Source organism: Lissotriton vulgaris, chromosome 6, assembly GCF_964263255.1.
Source record: "Lissotriton vulgaris chromosome 6, aLisVul1.2, whole genome shotgun sequence".
Classification (NCBI taxonomy): Eukaryota; Metazoa; Chordata; class Amphibia; order Caudata; family Salamandridae; genus Lissotriton; species Lissotriton vulgaris.
In genome coordinates this window covers 8227212-8245013 of record NC_141694.1, presented here as the reverse complement: position 1 = coordinate 8245013, position 17802 = coordinate 8227212, and the positions used below count along the sequence as shown (strand labels likewise).

At 49.2% G+C, this 17802-nt stretch overlaps 1 protein-coding gene across 3 annotated transcripts in view; it reads right to left on the bottom strand.

Annotated features, from left to right (window-relative positions):
* Positions 1-17802, bottom strand: part of PPP2R5D (protein phosphatase 2 regulatory subunit B'delta) — a 273958-nt gene that overhangs the window by 137608 nt on the left and 118548 nt on the right. For all 3 annotated transcript variants that reach the window (XM_086925820.1, XM_086925821.1, XM_086925822.1), the window contains one exon: positions 7790-7849. In XM_086925820.1, coding sequence (XP_086781946.1) covers positions 7790-7849 — 60 coding nt within the window. The remainder of the gene's footprint in view (positions 1-7789; positions 7850-17802) is intronic.

Sequence of the window (17802 nt, the reverse complement as noted above, 5' to 3'; positions counted from 1 at the left end):
CCATGAGCACCACATCATCTGCGTAAAGCAGAGTCGGTAGCAACCCCCCCACCCTTATTTTTGGGACATCTCTAGTTGCCAATTTTAGAGATTTGTTTAATCCATTTATGTAGATAATAAATAACAGGGGTGCTAAAACGCACCCCTGCCTGACTCCTCTTTCTACCTTTATGGGCTCTGACACTTCTCCCGCCATCCCGATCCTTACTTGTGCCCTTGTGTCAGTGTGCAAATATGCAAGAAAGTGTACAAGCGGTTCGTCTAAACCGTATTCCAGGAGAATTGACCACAGTTTAGACCTATTTACCAGGTCGAATGCGGATGATAAGTCCATAAATGCCAGGTAGATTGGTGCTGACCGAGCAATGGTATATTTGCCAATTACTAAATTTAAATTTAGGCACTCCTCGGTTGTTCCAACCCCACTTCTGAACCCCATCTGGCAGGAGTCTAAAATCCTTGATTCATCTACCCACTCATTAATTCTGTTGTATAATACTCGCCCCAGGATTTTAAGGGTATTATCCAAGAGCGAGCTGGGTCTGTAATTTGTTGGGTCTGTTCTTTCTCCTTTTTTATATATCGGCACTATTATGCTTGTTGACCATGTGTCAGGTATTGGCGCTAAAGGTAGGCTATTAAATATGTTTCTCAAGATGGGTGCCCAAAGTTCAGGTTTCCATTTAATAATATCTATTGGGAGGCCATCGAGGCTTTGTTTAATGCCCGCGATAACCTCTCCTAGGCTAATCTCTAAAGGGCGCAAATCGCCTAGTGCAAAGTTGTTACTAACATTTGGTGGTGTTGCGTACACTTTAGAAAAATTATCTTCCCACCGACGGCTGGAGATGGTACAGCTTATTACTGACATTTGTGTACCCATGTTACGCATATTTTTTACTACAGCCCAAAGAGTTGTGCCTTCTTTCCCTGATGCGGAGTCTGATAACTCCTCACAGCGTTCTGACAGAATAATTGCCTTACGATTCCCTATTACAGATTTGTACCTCTTTCTTGCCTCCCTGACCTCAGTTTGGCATCTAGGCTTAGCATTCAGGGCCTTACTTAGAGCCCTGTTTGCAGCTGAACAGTTGTTATCGAACCACTTAGGGTCCGTATTGATTTTACGATTGGGAACAGTTAAAAGTGTTTTTATAACTGTGCACAAGTTAGTAAAATCTGAGATCACCCTTTGATGATTCCCATCAGATAATGTGCATGAATCTATTAAGTTTTGATGTTTGGTTGTGAGCGGATTAGTTATGCTTCCACTATCCACCCCCCTCCATTTCAATCTTAAATTGTTTGTGGCGGGGGTTATATCTCTGGCCCCCGCAGTACTTTTGAATACTGGCGAGGACCCTAGTCAAATGTTTGCAGCCAGTGCATTATGATCCCTGAATGCGGTCTCAATAACCTTAGCCGCCACGAGGCTGTCGATAAGTTCAGGTGACAAAAATGTAATCTACGGTTGAGGAGTAATCTCTGCCTCTAAAAGTAGGAACATAATTATTATTGGGGGTTGGGCTTACATCCATAATGGTAGTTAACATGTGTTCACGGATAAGCAAGTCCAGTTCTTGTCCCCTTTTTGCAGCTCGGTCGTTTCGGGTATTTAACCCTGGTCAATCAGAATTAAGAATTTTAGCGTTGACGTCCCCAGCTAAGATAATCCTTTTATTTATACTATTTTCTGGGATTTCAGTATGTCATTCAAAATTTTAGAAAGATCGGTCAAATTTTTGTTTGGGATTGAGTAAAAGTCATTATTATAAAAATTAATTACATAAAAGGGAACTTTTCTTTTATATTCGATGATCTGGATGTTTGGGCTTTTAGTGGGTATTACCTTAATGCTACCACCTGCAGTAATCCTAATACCAATAAGTAGTCCACCCATCGGTCTGCCAAAATCCGGTTTAACTGCGGTTATACTATTGCAGTGAAAACCCTCAATATGCAGATTGATGGTGGCCCATGTGTCCTGGAACATGATTATGTCTTTATCTGAGAGAATCTTTAACCAATCTGGATCTGATCGTCTTGGTTCCAGTCCTGCCACGTTCCAACTAAGGATCGCAAGGTCAGATTTGGCTGGTATATTAGGGCATGCGTTTCCGATACTTTCATCGGTTACAGTTCCCTCACTGGAGGATTTCCTAACGTGTGGCGAACTGTCTATGCCCTCGCAACTACTTATAGTTGGTGCTATCGTCTCCTGTCTGTTGTTGTTTGTCCATGTAGGTGAGGGGAATCCCTCTATAGGGGATACTATTCCATTTGCTCCATTTGGAATCAGGTTGAACGGCTGGTAGCCGTTAAACAGCTGATTGTTTCTACTATCATGCTTTCTAAGGGCTTCCTCATCTTTATTGGGATTGATTGATGTCAGTCAATCGACCATCTCTAGACAGCTGTATCTGTTAGAGGTCGGTACACCTATGAAATTGTCCATGAAACCTACATCTCTTCCCATGTTCCCTCCCCAGTTTCCCATGTTCCCTCCCCAACTTCCCCATTCTTCACCCCATTCTCGGTAGCCCGGTCTACTCCAATTCCTGTCATGACCTGGCCAGGCACGACTCCTAGGGGGATAGAACAAAGAGAGTTGTTTTGTTTCTATGTGTTTGTAGGAGCCTTGTGTGTTCCAGGAGCATATATAGTCTACAGTACGGGGGTCCTCAAAATTGATTATGACACAGTAACCCTGGGTAGTTTTACGCTCTTTTCCTATCCAGGGTACTCTGCGCACTGTTAGGATCCTACTTGTGCAGTGTGAGGGAAGGGGGCGGTTAAGAACATTTAAAAACAAGCTTAGGGAGGAACTTAAGACTGATTTTACTTCATCACTAGACACCCTGAGGAACTACATTAATGTCCAGCTGGCCTTCCCTTCAGGCCGATGTTGACTAAGTGGAGGCCAGAACTTTGGACTTCGAAAAGAAAAGCATCAAAATCGAACAGAGGATAGCCACGCTGGGAATAGAGTCAGACCACTAGATGGCGGAGGGGGCGGAAGGCCCCAATCTTGAGGCATTTGTGGCAAGCATGTTCTCAAATATCTCCAGAGATATCCATCCTGAGGTGCAGCTGAAGAGGGTCCACAGACTGGGACCACAGTGGTGAGCGAATATCCAGGCTAGAGACATTTTGGCCAAGTTGCATTACTTTAAGGTTAAGGAGAAGATCCTCCTGGAGACCCGCAAACAAGAGCCAATATCGTTTCAGGCAAGCTCCTGCTCCCTGTTCTAGGATGTGGCTCCCTCTACCCTGGCGTGGTGAATGCTTCTCAAACCAGTCACGGACGACCTCCAGAAAGAACATGTTAAATACAAATGGATATATCCATTAGGCATAGCCTTCGATTTTAAAAACAAATCGTACCACTTCACAGAGCTGGAAGGAGAGGAGAAGCAGACAGGGATAGAGATGTGTCCTACAAGGGAAGACTAGACACAAACAAATTCAATAGACCAACCATGTGCCAGGGCAGGTGGTAATGGCAAAACTAGTGTAGGGGTCGTCGTACCGAGAAAGAAGGCGATGATTGCAGAACTAAATGGATCTTAGACGCCGAATGTACGTCTGGGTCTCAGTAGAATTGGAGCTTTATGGAATCGACATAGAACTGCACATAAGCTTGGCCTGGACACTTGCTTTAAAGTGGGCGACCACTCCAATGAGCTCAAATGATCAAACCGCTTCTACCTGGGTGAGGTGCGGGACGCTCAAGAACACTTCAACTGGAGCCTGTGCTCAGTAGCTTACGAGATGTTAACGTGCAGTGCACCGGCGTAACTGGGGGTCAGGACGCTCAAGAACACTTCAACTGGAGCCTGTGCTCAGTAGCTTACGAGATGTTAACGTGCAGTGCACCGGCGTAACTGGGGGTCAGGACGCTCAAGAACACTTCAACTGGAGCCTGTGCTCAGTAGCTTACGAGATGTTAACGTGCAGTGCACCGGCGTAACTTGGGGTCAGGATGCTCAAGAACATTTCAACTGGAGCCTGTGCTCAGTAGCTTACGAGATGTTAACGTGCAGTGCACCTGCGTAACTGGGGGTCAGGACGCTCAAGAACATTTCAACTGGAGCCTGTGCTCAGTAGCTTACAAGATGTTAACGTGCAGTGCACCGACGTAACTGGACCACATTCTCCTGATCAGTGCTCTGAATAATGAGGAGCTGCAGCTCCTAACTTTGTTCGTTTTTTACAGTTCCGTTTTGTTTTTGACAGCATGCTCACAGCTGGCTGAAAGGACGAGGAGAAGGTGAAGATGAGAGGTGGAGGGGTGGTGGTGGGGGAGGAGGTGGGTCTACACGCGGAATCTTGGAGGGACGTGCTCTGAGGATGTGGGGACCTGACCGCATAGCGTGGTCGCACACCAACTGATCCCATGGCGGTCACTCCAGGTACTTGGATTCTTAAAGGCCTCAATTCCCCACACAAACTATATACATTTTGGAAATATATTCCAGATCAATGGTTTTGGATAGTGGCCCTACAAGAAAGTCACTTAAAACGTAACTAAACCAACTCCCCTCACACAAGGGCTGGCTCCAAAGGCTTTGGATGGTGTTGGGCATGGAGAAACTCACGTTGACATTGGCTGGTAGAGGGTCGGAATTCCCTGAGTTATGGCGACCATTCTTGACGCCGGAGTTCAGGGAACTCACATGCCCCCGATATTTACGATTGCTACGCCTCCCTGACACTCCGATTCCCACTGTAGCTGCTAGAAAGGCCCGTGGACCTCGCTGCTGATCACTACATTCACTCCCCTTCTGTTCCTCCTTTCCCTTATTTTCTAGTGGACGAGGGGTGGGTGGGTAAGGGAGGGAAGGGGCTGTTGTGGGTGGGCTTGGGGAGGGGGTTTTCTGGGGGGGTGGGGGTGGGGGGGTTCTTTTTTCTTCTTAAATGTGGTCTACGCATCTCATTGGCAGACCCGCTCCATGCTTTTTGCCGTTGGCAACACTGAATTAGATATTTGTTGTTTCTCTTGCTTACTGTACAAGAGCTGAGGGTCTTGAATATCTGTCTGCTATATATTCAATAAAAATATTTAAACCATAAAACATAACGAAAGACAGACTACGACACAAATCCGAACCACTGATTTATAGATCTGCAACTTTTAAACACAATGGGGTGGCCCGGTTATTTCACGCATCTCTCAAATTTCCAACAGAGGTTAAATCTGATAAGGAGGGTAGGACGACGATGGTCAAGGGGCTCCTTCACAACCATAAATGCACTATAGCCACGATCTATGCAGCAAACTCAAATCAGACTGGCTTTCTCCTCTCCTTCCTTAGCCAACCGGGGTCTTTGCAGAGAGCAAGATCGTTGCTCTGGGAGATTTTAATCTCATTTTGGACCCAGGTCTGGCTAGTATTAACCCCCAGAGGGCACAAACGGGCGTCTTCTCCCAACTCACAAAACAAGAAATAACATAGTGAGGGCTGTTAGATGGCTAGCGAACCCACTACCAAAGACTACATCTTTTTTTCCCCATACACATATAAAACATACTCCCAAACAGACCAAACATTGCATCCGACCATAGTGACAAGATACATCCAATAACAATTTCTGACCATGCGCTGCTGGCGCAAGCGCTGGATTGGCTGGGTTTAAAGTCATCCTTCTGCAGATGGTTTTTTCAAGACCCTTGACACAGGACTGAAGAGACAAGCTCAGGGGAAGTATCAGGGAATAACTCCAACAAAATAACCACCAAGGCACTAATTACGCCACAAATTGGGAGGCCTTTAAAGCGGTGCTACGGGGAAAATGCATATCGCTAATGACCATTCTCATGAGACACAAACCAAGGAGCGCTTGGCACTGGAGGAGGAGCTGCTACAAGCGGAAAGAGAATCTACGGAATCACTCACATTTATTCTTCAGCTGAGAATTACTGTGTTGAGGGGTAAACTTACAGCTATATTCTCCACAGAGCAGAACTCACGTTTAAAGTTCTCTACGACTGGTATCTCTACCCCTCTAAGTTCCACAAAATATACCCAGATACATCTGTTAGATGTTGGAGGGATTGTGGTTTACTGGGTGACTTCCGCCACATATGGTAGGACTGCTCCATGATTAGACCCTCTTGGAGCGCGATATTAGCCCAGATGCTTTGTTGGGGTTGCACAATCCTTCTCTAAAAACACTAAACAGTCGAGATAGATCCATCATGTGGCTTTGTTTGGGGGTAGTCAAGATGGCACTCGCAGCCGCCTGGAAGAAGCCAATGGCCCCCTCCATATCCTAGTAGTATGCTCGCTTATAGCAAGGCCTTACCATGGAACGCCTGACCAACAAACTCACTGAATCCCAACAGGGATTAGACTATATATGGGGACCTCTTGTGAGGTATCTCTCAGCGGACATACCATTCGTCTATTGCCACCAGCAAACAAGGGTTCCAGATTTGACCCCCCCACCCCCCCTCGGGACACCCCCCTACTCCATAGTTTAGACTGTCCATTTCAACTGCTTCATGACCTCTAATACCTTCTACCACTTACTAGTAGATTTTGTTCTTTGCCTGAAATAGGGAAGGGGATTGTTAGCATGTATTCTCTTCCTTTTGTATTGAGCAACAAGACAACATGGATTTCCAATTATTGGACGATTTATGGAAGTAACCATTATATATGATAAAGTTCTGCACCATGGCACTGTCTTTGTATACGGTTTCGAGGATGCTATGTCGTCATGCTCTTTGTATGTCTCTGAAATCAATACGCACAATTTGAGGAGAAAAAAGGCACCATTTCTTCCCTTGGATCATTAAGGTGACACCTTTGAAATCACGCACAGATATGTGCTTTCATAGGCCGTAGCTTGAGATTTGGACTGCCTTTGCCATTCAGTACTTTACCGTTGGCAGCAGAAGGTGTTTCATCGATTACTCTATTTAAGAGTACTTTGTAAGAGTCATTCAATACCGGGATGAGTGACTGCATCTCTCACTACAACACTAATGATTATGAGCTCTTGAAGCCACACACAACACTTTTACCCTGCTCAGACCTCATGTACTGCACCCACCTTCCCCCAACACAGGTCAATGCACCACAACATTTCCAATCACACTAGAAGGGCGCCAGGAAGCTATGAAAAGGATCTCATGCTCAGAGCAGGGAAGCGAGCAGATATTATACCTGGGGACACAATCAGGAACAGAGAAAGCACATTTAATCTTGCAAGGGGCACTGAAAGTGCAGTAGCAACACAAAACGTTTGTCTGACTACATTCCATCTTCATATCTGAAATATCTCATACAAATACACTACATTCATATAAGTAACAATTGTGTTTAAGAACTTGCTACTGTGAAGCACTGACCCGCTCCATATTCCCCAACAGTCACTTCTAAACACAACTATCCGTAAATACTACTTCTTGTAACCAAATCACCGATCATCGCAAGTACATCTCATTCAGCCTTCCATCCATCTGGTTTCTGGAGTACACTCGACAGGAGAATAGAATAACTGTTGACAACACCATCCACTAAGAAGCCCCTGTGCTATTTGATGTCACTTGTCTGCTACATTTCCACTGCAGATGCCCAGCACAAACAAAACAAATGTAAATTCTCCAAAGAACAAAGACAAAAACCAACTCGGGCCAACACAGGACTCTTCACCATATTCGCCACGGCTCCAAATCTCCCAGCAAGTTTAACCCAGCGCTCCCCCTCCAACCCACACGAAGTCCAAGAGCTCGTCCCATCACCGAGTAGCAGGGCACAGGTATCACAGCAGAGACACTGACCTGCCCAGGATTTCCAGAAGCTCTGCAATCCCATTGTGATGCTCTGTTTCATAAATAAACCTGTGGAAGAAAAAGAAAAGGTTGGTTCAAAAGCATCTTATGGACTAACAGTGTGTCAGAGCTGGACTGAGAGAGCCCACTGCTCTGACTGCTGGACACAATCAGAGACCGGGTAAAGCTAGTCAGCCTACTCGCTGCAAGTAAGAGAACAGAGAAGCTCATTTCCTAGGATTATCTAGAACAGGTAGGCGCACACAAAAATACACAAATCTGCAGACAACACACAGGTTTACAGACAACACGCACACACACAAGAATTAAAAAAGAAACATGGGCACGAGCCTCCAAACTAAAACGAGCATTGGCATCGGCAATATGTCTCGCTTTTGGGACCTTATGTGTTTAGCCAGAACTTTTGGCCATGTTGTAGAGCATTGCGTCTGGTCCACATGCACATCTCATAGGCCAATAGGTGGCAGTCAGGAAAGCTCCGCAGTGAGGAGAAAGGGCTGGAGAGGCAGAGCCGTAAGCGGGGAACAAGAAAGTTAAATTTGAAAAGAAAAAAATTAACAGTTCAAGTGACCGCAGGACGCGTCGCGTGGACCAGACACAAACAGCGTTTCTCTTGCGGGAGCGAGTAGGAGCACCATCTGTTTTCAAGATAATTACAAACAGACAGCGCAATGAATGCTTCCGCAAGGGAAACGCCAAACGTGCATGCGTTGCAATAGAAAGCAATGCAAAACGTGCACGCTTTTAGCCAAAATGCTGATCGATTGCAAAAGGCAACCTCCTATGCAGTAATGCGCACTGGATCTAAAAACCTATAAAACATAGTAATACCCTGAAAATTAGCAACAATGCTTTCAGTTTGAAGCTAAGTAAAATACACCAATCGTAGATGGGCCCTTCGTGGTGTCCAAGGTATTAACAGTGGCAATTAATGTAATTTGCTCGCTGCTGCCCTGGAGCCAAAAATGCTTTTTTTCTTTTTAGCACTGGACTCTCACGGTAGCAAGTTCAAGCAGTCCAGGCAAATGCAATAATGTGATGGGAGCACTACCGATCACTCAGGCAGGCAAAGCCTTGCTACTTCAAAGGTCTGCTCTTGCAGGAGCTGCTACAATGCACACAGGGCTCAAAAAATCCAAAAAATGGTACTAGTCCTGCAGGACTAGTACCTTAAAAAGAAACAAGTTACTTACCTGTAACTTTAGTTCTCCAGTATTGGTAACTTTCATAGATTCCCATTGCTTGTATCATTCTCCGTCGTCGGAATGGGAGCCTCGGTAATAATATATATATATATATATATATATATATATATATACACACACACACACACACACACACACAGGTAGATAAACCAAAAGAGGTACAAAAGAGGAAAAATTAGGCCTAGGCCTTATACCTTTTTGTAGCCTATAGGTGTCCTTTTGTAAAAAGACCCAAAAATAGAGCACCAACCAATCTGATCAGCCTCACCCTCTGGAACCTTCCTGATAAAGCTCAGAGCCTCAGATTTTCGTAGCTGTTGTATAGCCCTAACATATGCCAACAAGCATTTGCAATGCAATGGTCTCGGCATCATTAAAGGTAGAGCTATTGGCATTGCTCATGACATTTTTTTTTCTTTAAATCAAAAATAAATGGCATTGTCATTAACATTGCCAATACACAATGCTCTGCGCACTCACTACTCTGCGCACTCACTACTCTGCGCACTCACTACTCTGCGCACTCACTACTCTGCGCACTCACTACTCTGCGCACTCACTACTCTGCGCACTCACTACTCTGCGCACTCACTACTCTGCGCACTCACTACTCTGCGCACTCACTACTCTGCGCACTCACTACTCTGCGCACTCACTACTCTGCGCACTCACTACTCTGCGCACTCACTACTCTGCGCACTCACTACTCTGCGCACTCACTACTCTGCGCACTCACTACTCTGCACTCACTACTCTGCACTCTGCACTCACTACTCTGCACTCTGCACTCACTACTCTGCACTCTGCACTCACTACTCTGCACTCTGCACTCACTACTCTGCACTCTGCACTCACTACTCTGCACTCTGCACTCACTACTCTGCACTCTGCACTCACTACTCTGCACTCTGCACTCACTACTCTGCACTCTGCACTCACTACTCTGCACTCTGCACTCACTACTCTGCACTCTGCACTCACTACTCTGCACTCTGCACTCACTACTCTGCACTCTGCACTCACTACTCTGCACTCTGCACTCACTACTCTGCACTCTGCACTCACTACTCTGCACTCTGCACTCACTACTCTGCACTCTGCACTCACTACTCTGCACTCTGCACTCACTACTCTGCACTCTGCACTCACTACTCTGCACTCACTACTCTGCACTCTGCACTCACTACTCTGCACTCACTACTCTGCACTCACTACTCTGCACTCACTACTCTGCACTCACTACTCTGCACTCACTACTCTGCACTCACTACTCTGCACTCACTACTCTGCACTCACTACTCTGCACTCTGCACTCACTACTCTGCACTCTGCACTCACTACTCTGCACTCTGCACTCACTACTCTGCACTCTGCACTCACTACTCTGCACTCTGCACTCACTACTCTGCACTCTGCACTCACTACTCTGCACTCTGCACTCACTACTCTGCACTCACTACTCTGCACTCACTACTCTGCACTCACTACTCTGCACTCACTACTCTGCACTCACTACTCTGCACTCACTACTCTGCACTCACTACTCTGCACTCACTACTCTGCACTCACTACTCTGCACTCACTACTCTGCACTCACTACTCTGCACTCACTACTCTGCACTCACTACTCTGCATTACCACTCTGCACTCACTACTCAGCATTACCACTCTGCACTCACTCTGCACTCATTTAATAGGTCTCACCGTTTTCTGCATACTTTTGTGAGAGACTGTTCTATTTCCTTGTCACTATTTCGTTCCATACTTCGTCTTTTGTTTGTAAAATTCTGGTACATTTCCTGTTTGTCTCCAATGCCGTCGTTTTGTTTAGTCTGCAAATTCTTCTTTCAAAGAGATCTTTTAAAAGTTTACATCATAAAAACGTCTCGCAAAACATAATTTCAGGCCGCCTGTCACATTACACAGAAGGAGGCACTTTAAATATAGAATTGAGTATGCCCCCGGAATGCCGCCGCGGCCGCCCCGGAAGTCAGGCACGGTCGCCTGTGACGGGGGCGGGGCCACGTCCAGACCGGAAGAGGAGGCAGGCGGAGTGAAATGCGTCTCGCGCCCGGGGCTCCTGTGAGCGGTGTGGAGCCCCGGGGCCGCGCCAGCAGGAGGTTGGGCGCCGCGTGCTGAGCAGAGTCCCCGACATTGGCCAGGTAAGTTCAAAAAAAGGCTGGGGGGGCTTGGTGCACTTGTGTGTGTGTGTGCGTGTATGCTCGTGTGTGTATGTATGCGTGCGACGGTGACGGCGGGGGAGGGAGGGAGGGGGGCCTCGGTGCACTTGTGTGTGTGTGCGCGCGTGTGTGTATGTGTCAGGGGGGTGTCTGTATGTATGTATGTGCGTGCGTGCATGGGCGCTTGTGTGTGGTGCTTGCGCTTCCCAGGAGGCAGCGCCTGGCCACAGCGCGCGTTCCAGTTACAAATCGCCTCGAAGGATGCGCGTGGTCGACACGGTCTCCTGGGAAGCATAGTCGCTGACAAAAGATCTCGGCGGAGACGCACTTCCGCGCGTTGAGCCGTGACCTAAAAAGGGTGAGCTTTCCCAGGGGAGGTGGGTGGGCGCATGGGAATCTATGAAAGTTACCAAGGACCAATAATGATATCAATACCCTTATTTCGGACCTGGAATCTCTTGGCCTTACTCAACGGATTACAAATAGCACACACGAAGCAGGGCATACCCTTGACGGGCTATTTACTAATGACAAGTGTTGGACAGGCCACGTGAGGGGCTTGCCTCCTCCCCGCATGACAGGGCCCGAGCCCCGGTCCTCCCGATGTTACCCACAGAAGCAACCCGCAACCGGTCCCAGGCGGGACTCCTGCCCCTGGACATCTCTGTGTCATATGGTCGAATCCCTTCCAGCTCCCTCGGCCGGCCCGGCCGCCATCTTGGACACTGCACCACAAGGCCGCGTGGCCTCAGATCGACCCTAACCCTGGGCCTGGCCAGGCCCCGACATCCCGGCACCACCATCCACCCAGGAGATGAACGGCCCACTTGACAGGTCAATGGGAGAAAGAAGTGTCGATGGCTCTCCCCCGCCAGGTGCCGATCGCACCCAGCTCCCCCGGGCGCTGGCTCCACCCCCCTGCTGGGTGTCTGGACTCCCTCATCCCGGACCTCCCGACCTCCAAGTGCGAGGGTCCGGACATCAAAGGGCGCCAGACCTATAACTGGGGCAGCTCCAGAGCAGGAAGGCAGTTGTATCCTGGAGTCGAGAGACACCGCGACGAACTCATCCCTGACGGACTACTGGCGCTGCCGTAGTCCTGCCTTGCGAACGATTGTCCTGCCTGCTGGCGCTGCCGCAACCTTCTGAATCCTTCAACCTCGTCGGGACCTGCTGGCACTGCCGCGGACCGTTGTAACGACCATCTTCACCGGGACCTGCTGGCACCGCCGCGGACCGTCGTCACCTTCGATCATCTCGGGACCTGCTGGCTCCGCCGCGGCCCGACCATCTAGAACGCCGAGCTCGAGGATTGTGAGCTATCCATCGTATCATCCCATCTACCAGATTGGTAACAAGACTGTCCCGCTACCCCCTTCCCATCCAAGAGACTAAGATTCGAGGGGACCCCTGAGTCCAGACCTCCTTGTACCATTCTACCGTACTTAAAGATTGCTTATAAAGAACGTTAAACCTTATCATTGTGTGGTGTACGTCTGTGGGGGGGGAAGTTACTTGTCTGTACGATCGCTGGAGACGGCTCTCCCCGGAGACCTCTCCCCTTGTCCTCGGCCGACCCTCCCGGTCCGTCTAACATTGGTGGCAGCGGTGGGATTCGAACCCACGCCTCCAGAGGATGGGTGACTCTCCCCGCCTTCAGCTGGGGGGGGACGCATGTTGGACAGGCCACGTGAGGGGCTTGCCTCCTCCCCGCATGACAGGGCCCGAGCCCCGGTCCTCCCGATGTTACCCACAGAAGCAACCCGCAACCCGTCCCAGGCGGGACTCCTGCCCCCGGACATCTCTGTGTCATATGGTCGAATCCCTTCCAGCTCCCTCGGCCGGCCCGGCCGCCATCTTGGACACTGCACCACGAGGCCGCGTGGCCTCAGATCGACCCTAACCCTGGGCCTGGCCAGGCCCCGACATCCCGGCACCACCATCCACCCAGGAGATGAACGGCCCACTTGACAGGTCAATGGGAGAAAGAAGTGTCGATGGCTCTCCCCCGCCAGGTGCCGATCGCACCCAGCTCCCCCGGGCGCTGGCTCCACCCCCCTGCTGGGTGTCTGGACTCCCTCATCCCGGACCTCCCGACCTCCAAGTGCGAGGGTCCGGACATCAAAGGGCGCCAGACCTATAACTGGGGCAGCTCCAGAGCAGGAAGGCAGTTGTATCCTGGAGTCGAGAGACACCGCGACGAACTCATCCCTGACGGACTACTGGCGCTGCCGTAGTCCTGCCTTGCGAACGATTGTCCTGCCTGCTGGCGCTGCCGCAACCTTCTGAATCCTTCAACCTCGTCGGGACCTGCTGGCACTGCCGCGGACCGTTGTAACGACCATCTTCACCGGGACCTGCTGGCACCGCCGCGGACCGTCGTCACCTTCGATCATCTCGGGACCTGCTGGCTCCGCCGCGGCCCGACCATCTAGAACGCCGAGCTCGAGGATTGTGAGCTATCCATCGTATCATCCCATCTACCAGATTGGTAACAAGACTGTCCCGCTACCCCCTTCCCATCCAAGAGACTAAGATTCGAGGGGACCCCTGAGTCCAGACCTCCTTGTACCATTCTACCGTACTTAAAGATTGCTTATAAAGAACGTTAAACCTTATCATTGTGTGGTGTACGTCTGTGGGGGGGGAAGTTACTTGTCTGTACGATCGCTGGAGACGGCTCTCCCCGGAGACCTCTCCCCTTGTCCTCGGCCGACCCTCCCGGTCCGTCTAACAACAAGGACCTACATATCACTGAAATCATCCCATTAGGATGGACAGATCACCATGCAGTCGTATTCACTATTCCATCCTACCCTCTATCCCATAAGGAACATAATTTTCGACCTCTTAAAACGCTTAGATCATGGAAGAATATTGATCATAAACAACTTCACGAAATGCTTTCTGCATCCGCAACTAACTTGCCTCGAGACTCTAATAACGCAGCCACAGAATACACGAATTGGCTCACTCTGACCCTAAATAAACTAGCACCTACCAAAACCATCTCAAAAAATCGGAGTACCCCATCGGCACCCTGGTACTCAGAAAAGCTAAGACTGCAGAGACAATTATGTCGTAACAAAGAAAGACATTGGAGAAAAACCTACTCCACTCAAGATAAGGAAAACTATAAGAGAGAAATGTCTCTATACAAATCCCTAATCCATCATGCTAAAAGTTCCTACTATTCATCTCAAATTGAGCAAGCCAAGAACTCAAATAAAGAACTTTACAGAGTGGTAACTAGACTATCACATCTGCCTCCCCAATCCACCCCTAAACCGACTAAAGCATTTTGCAATAAGTTTTCTACGATAAGGTAAACAATATCTATGCCAAATTTTCACTAGAAACCTATCCGGACCCTTGCCCTAACGCTGCCCCCACTAATCACCCCACCTTCTCACAATTCCACAAAATCAATCCTACTCAATTCGCCGAAGTCATGAAAACCATCAAATCAGGATCAGCCAAGGATCCGTGCCCAGTCTCTATTCTCCTTCCCATTTCAGATCTCATAGCAATCCAACTTGCTAACATTTTCAACACCATGTTTAGCACCGGAGTCTACCCTGCAATCTGGAAGGATACTATCCTTAAACCCCTTCTCAAAAAACCTCACCTTGATGCGGATGACTCCAACAACTATCGTCCAATAGCTAGTCTGCCATTCCTAGCAAAAGCAGTCGAAAAATTGATGAACTCCCAAATACCACAATATATAGAACAACACTCTCTATTGGATGATAGTCAATTTGGCTTCCGCAAACTTCATAGTACTGAGACCGCACTCATCAAATCCACCGATGAGATTAGGAAAGCACTTGATCAAGGAGGAGCGGCAGTCCTCATCCTGCTCGATCTTATCTGCGACTTTTGACACGGTCGATCACAACATCTTGATCGACCGTGTCAATGCCATCGGCATCCAAGCGAAAGCTAAAGACCTTGTAAGATCTTTCCTAACCGGCCGTACCCAGACAGTTCAGCTAGACACCTTCTCATCAGAACAACTGGCCTTACCTTGTGGTGTTCCCCAAGGCCCATCCCTCAGTCCAACCGTATTTAATATCTATGTCACCGATCTGGCAAGGGTAATTAATGACTGGGGGATGAGCCTAACATCCTATGCGGACGACACCCAGCTGGTTCTCACAATCAAAGAGAACGGAGAAAAATAGCCGCCAATTTCCAACAGGGCATGCTAGCTGTAGGAGAGTAGGGTCTGCTATCCTATGGTCACCCCAAATTTTTGCTTTTTGCCTCACTGGTTTCTGACTTAATGTGGCTGTGGGCCTGCTAATCAGACCCACAGCCTGCTGTTCTCTCTCTAAATTACTGCCAATGCACTTTAGGTGCATTACGAATTGGAACCGGTTCACCTTATGAGCCCCTGTAGTAGTGTACCATAGGTACCCAGGGCATAGGTGTATCCAAGGCCTACCAGGGGCTGCAGCATGCATTGTGCCACCCCTGGCCTCCATATTTGACACAACTGGCTGATCACTCAGCTGGGGTAAGTTGGTGTAATCACCTCTTACTGAGGTACAGTATGTCTGTGCCTAACCCTAAACTGGACACATATGTTCCTATCAGCCACTCCTATGGAAGGCTTCATCAATCCTGGAGGCAGAGTGCTTGGAAATATGTGAGATGGTGCTCTAGCATGAGCTGAGCCTGTCTGCAGCTGTCAGGAACCACTCCCTAAGCTGTTCCGGGATATTGCCATACCATATACTCTTAAGTGCATTATAATCCTCGCGGTTAAATGCTATCTTTGGTTTGGCTTTATCAAAACATGTCGAGTAAGGTGTCATACGAATTGGAATACTATCCCCTCGACAGTTCTGTCGACGGGGATAGCATTCCACCCTTCTAGAGGGACACGACATGTGTGTAACCTTAAACCCCGGTTAAAGTTAACCAGAGCCTCAGCATCACAAAATGGATGCTGCCACCACAGACACGAGTCTGGCCTCCTGCTGCTGACCGAAACTCGGCAGATGGTGGCCTGGACAAAGGGTTTCCTGCCTTGGGAGGTGCAAGCACCACCCCAGACAGGGTTTTGTGTATTGGGTAGGACAGGGTGGAATAGAATCAGACATGCCCGGGGCACACAAGGTGTCCCCGTGCATAGGCCAGTCCAAACCGGTCTGGGACTTTCCAGACCCAGGCATGGCGCGGAACTGGACAAAGGAAAGGGGGTGTAACCGCCCCCCTTCCTGGTTCCTCCCAGAGGAGGGACCTAGTAGGTGATCCACCCCTCAGATTGGGAATAAGAGTGGGAGCAGTGCCATTGCACAGCAGATCATCCTGAATCAACTTGAAACTAAGAAGACGACTGGACTTCGACATTCTGCTGCTCAAAAGACTGAAGAGAATCTACCTTGTGGCCTAGGAGTGGCCACCCTGTGAACACAGGTACCAACCAGCAACTCGACGTCTGCTTTGCCGCCGCCTCCCGCCGGAGCCCGAGCCCAGAGCCCGACAAGAACCAGACTCCCAGACCTCTCAGAGCCCGATCCACAGTCCCTGCAAAGAAGGGACCCGTGGAGGCACCGAGTGACGTGGGACCGGACCTCTTGGAAGACACTCGAAAACCTGACTGCGCAGCTTCTGAGGCATCCTCGACGTTGTGCTTTGGGGACAAGAGAACCCCCACCACCGAGCAGCCCTTGCACCGAAGATCAGCCCTCCAGCATCTCCACGATCTGCGTGGGGCCCTTTTGCATTGTGCCACTCGACGCGCCATCCCGGCCACTAGCCACGTGGTCGTCGGCCATCTTGGCGACGAAACCGACGATTTACACAGCAGGTCTGGTTGCTCCAGACCTACCCAAGCTCCTGTAAAAAGGAGCATTTGCTCTGACCTTGCTGGTCCGAGTGTTAAGCATCTTTCAACTTCTGTGTGGCTTGCATTTGCCAAGGCCTGTTTGCTCCGATCAAGTTGCCGACACCGCCAACCGCGAGAAGCCTGCGTGGGACAGCTCGTGACCGACTCCTGGACGTCCTCGACCCCCGGTGTCCACGTGGCTGCAGAGAGAAGCTACCCGACAACGCCTGTTTGCACCCGACATCGCCTGGTTCCAATCTGGTTCCACGGTAGTCACTGGCTAGTGACTTTGAACATTGTCCCCTCTGCTTTCAGGTCTTCACATCTTCAGATCCACCCTTGGATCCACCGGAACTCTTCACATCGAGCCGCCTGCAGCATCTTCAGCTCCAAGCACCATCGACCAGCGTGACGAAACCCGACACTACTTCGACCCTGTGCACCCGCTTCCTGTGGGTGAGGTAACTCAGCTCCGCCGGTGCTCCTGCACTGGTACACATCTCAAGGGCCTGTGTCTTAAGTTTCAGCTCCGTGGGTCACTCGGAAGGTTCCTAACTTTCTAACTTTGTACTTTTTACACACCATAGACTTTGCATTGGAAAGTGCGTGCACTTTGAACACTGCATCCCGAGTCCCGCGGGCCTTTCCCGACTTAGTCACTACTAGTCTTGAATAGCTCCAGCGATTCCCAAGGCCCTAGGCCTGTTCCCTTTCCTATTGGTATCTCTTATACCACTTTCTTAGTATATGGTTTAGGTGGCCCCTAGGGCTCATCCA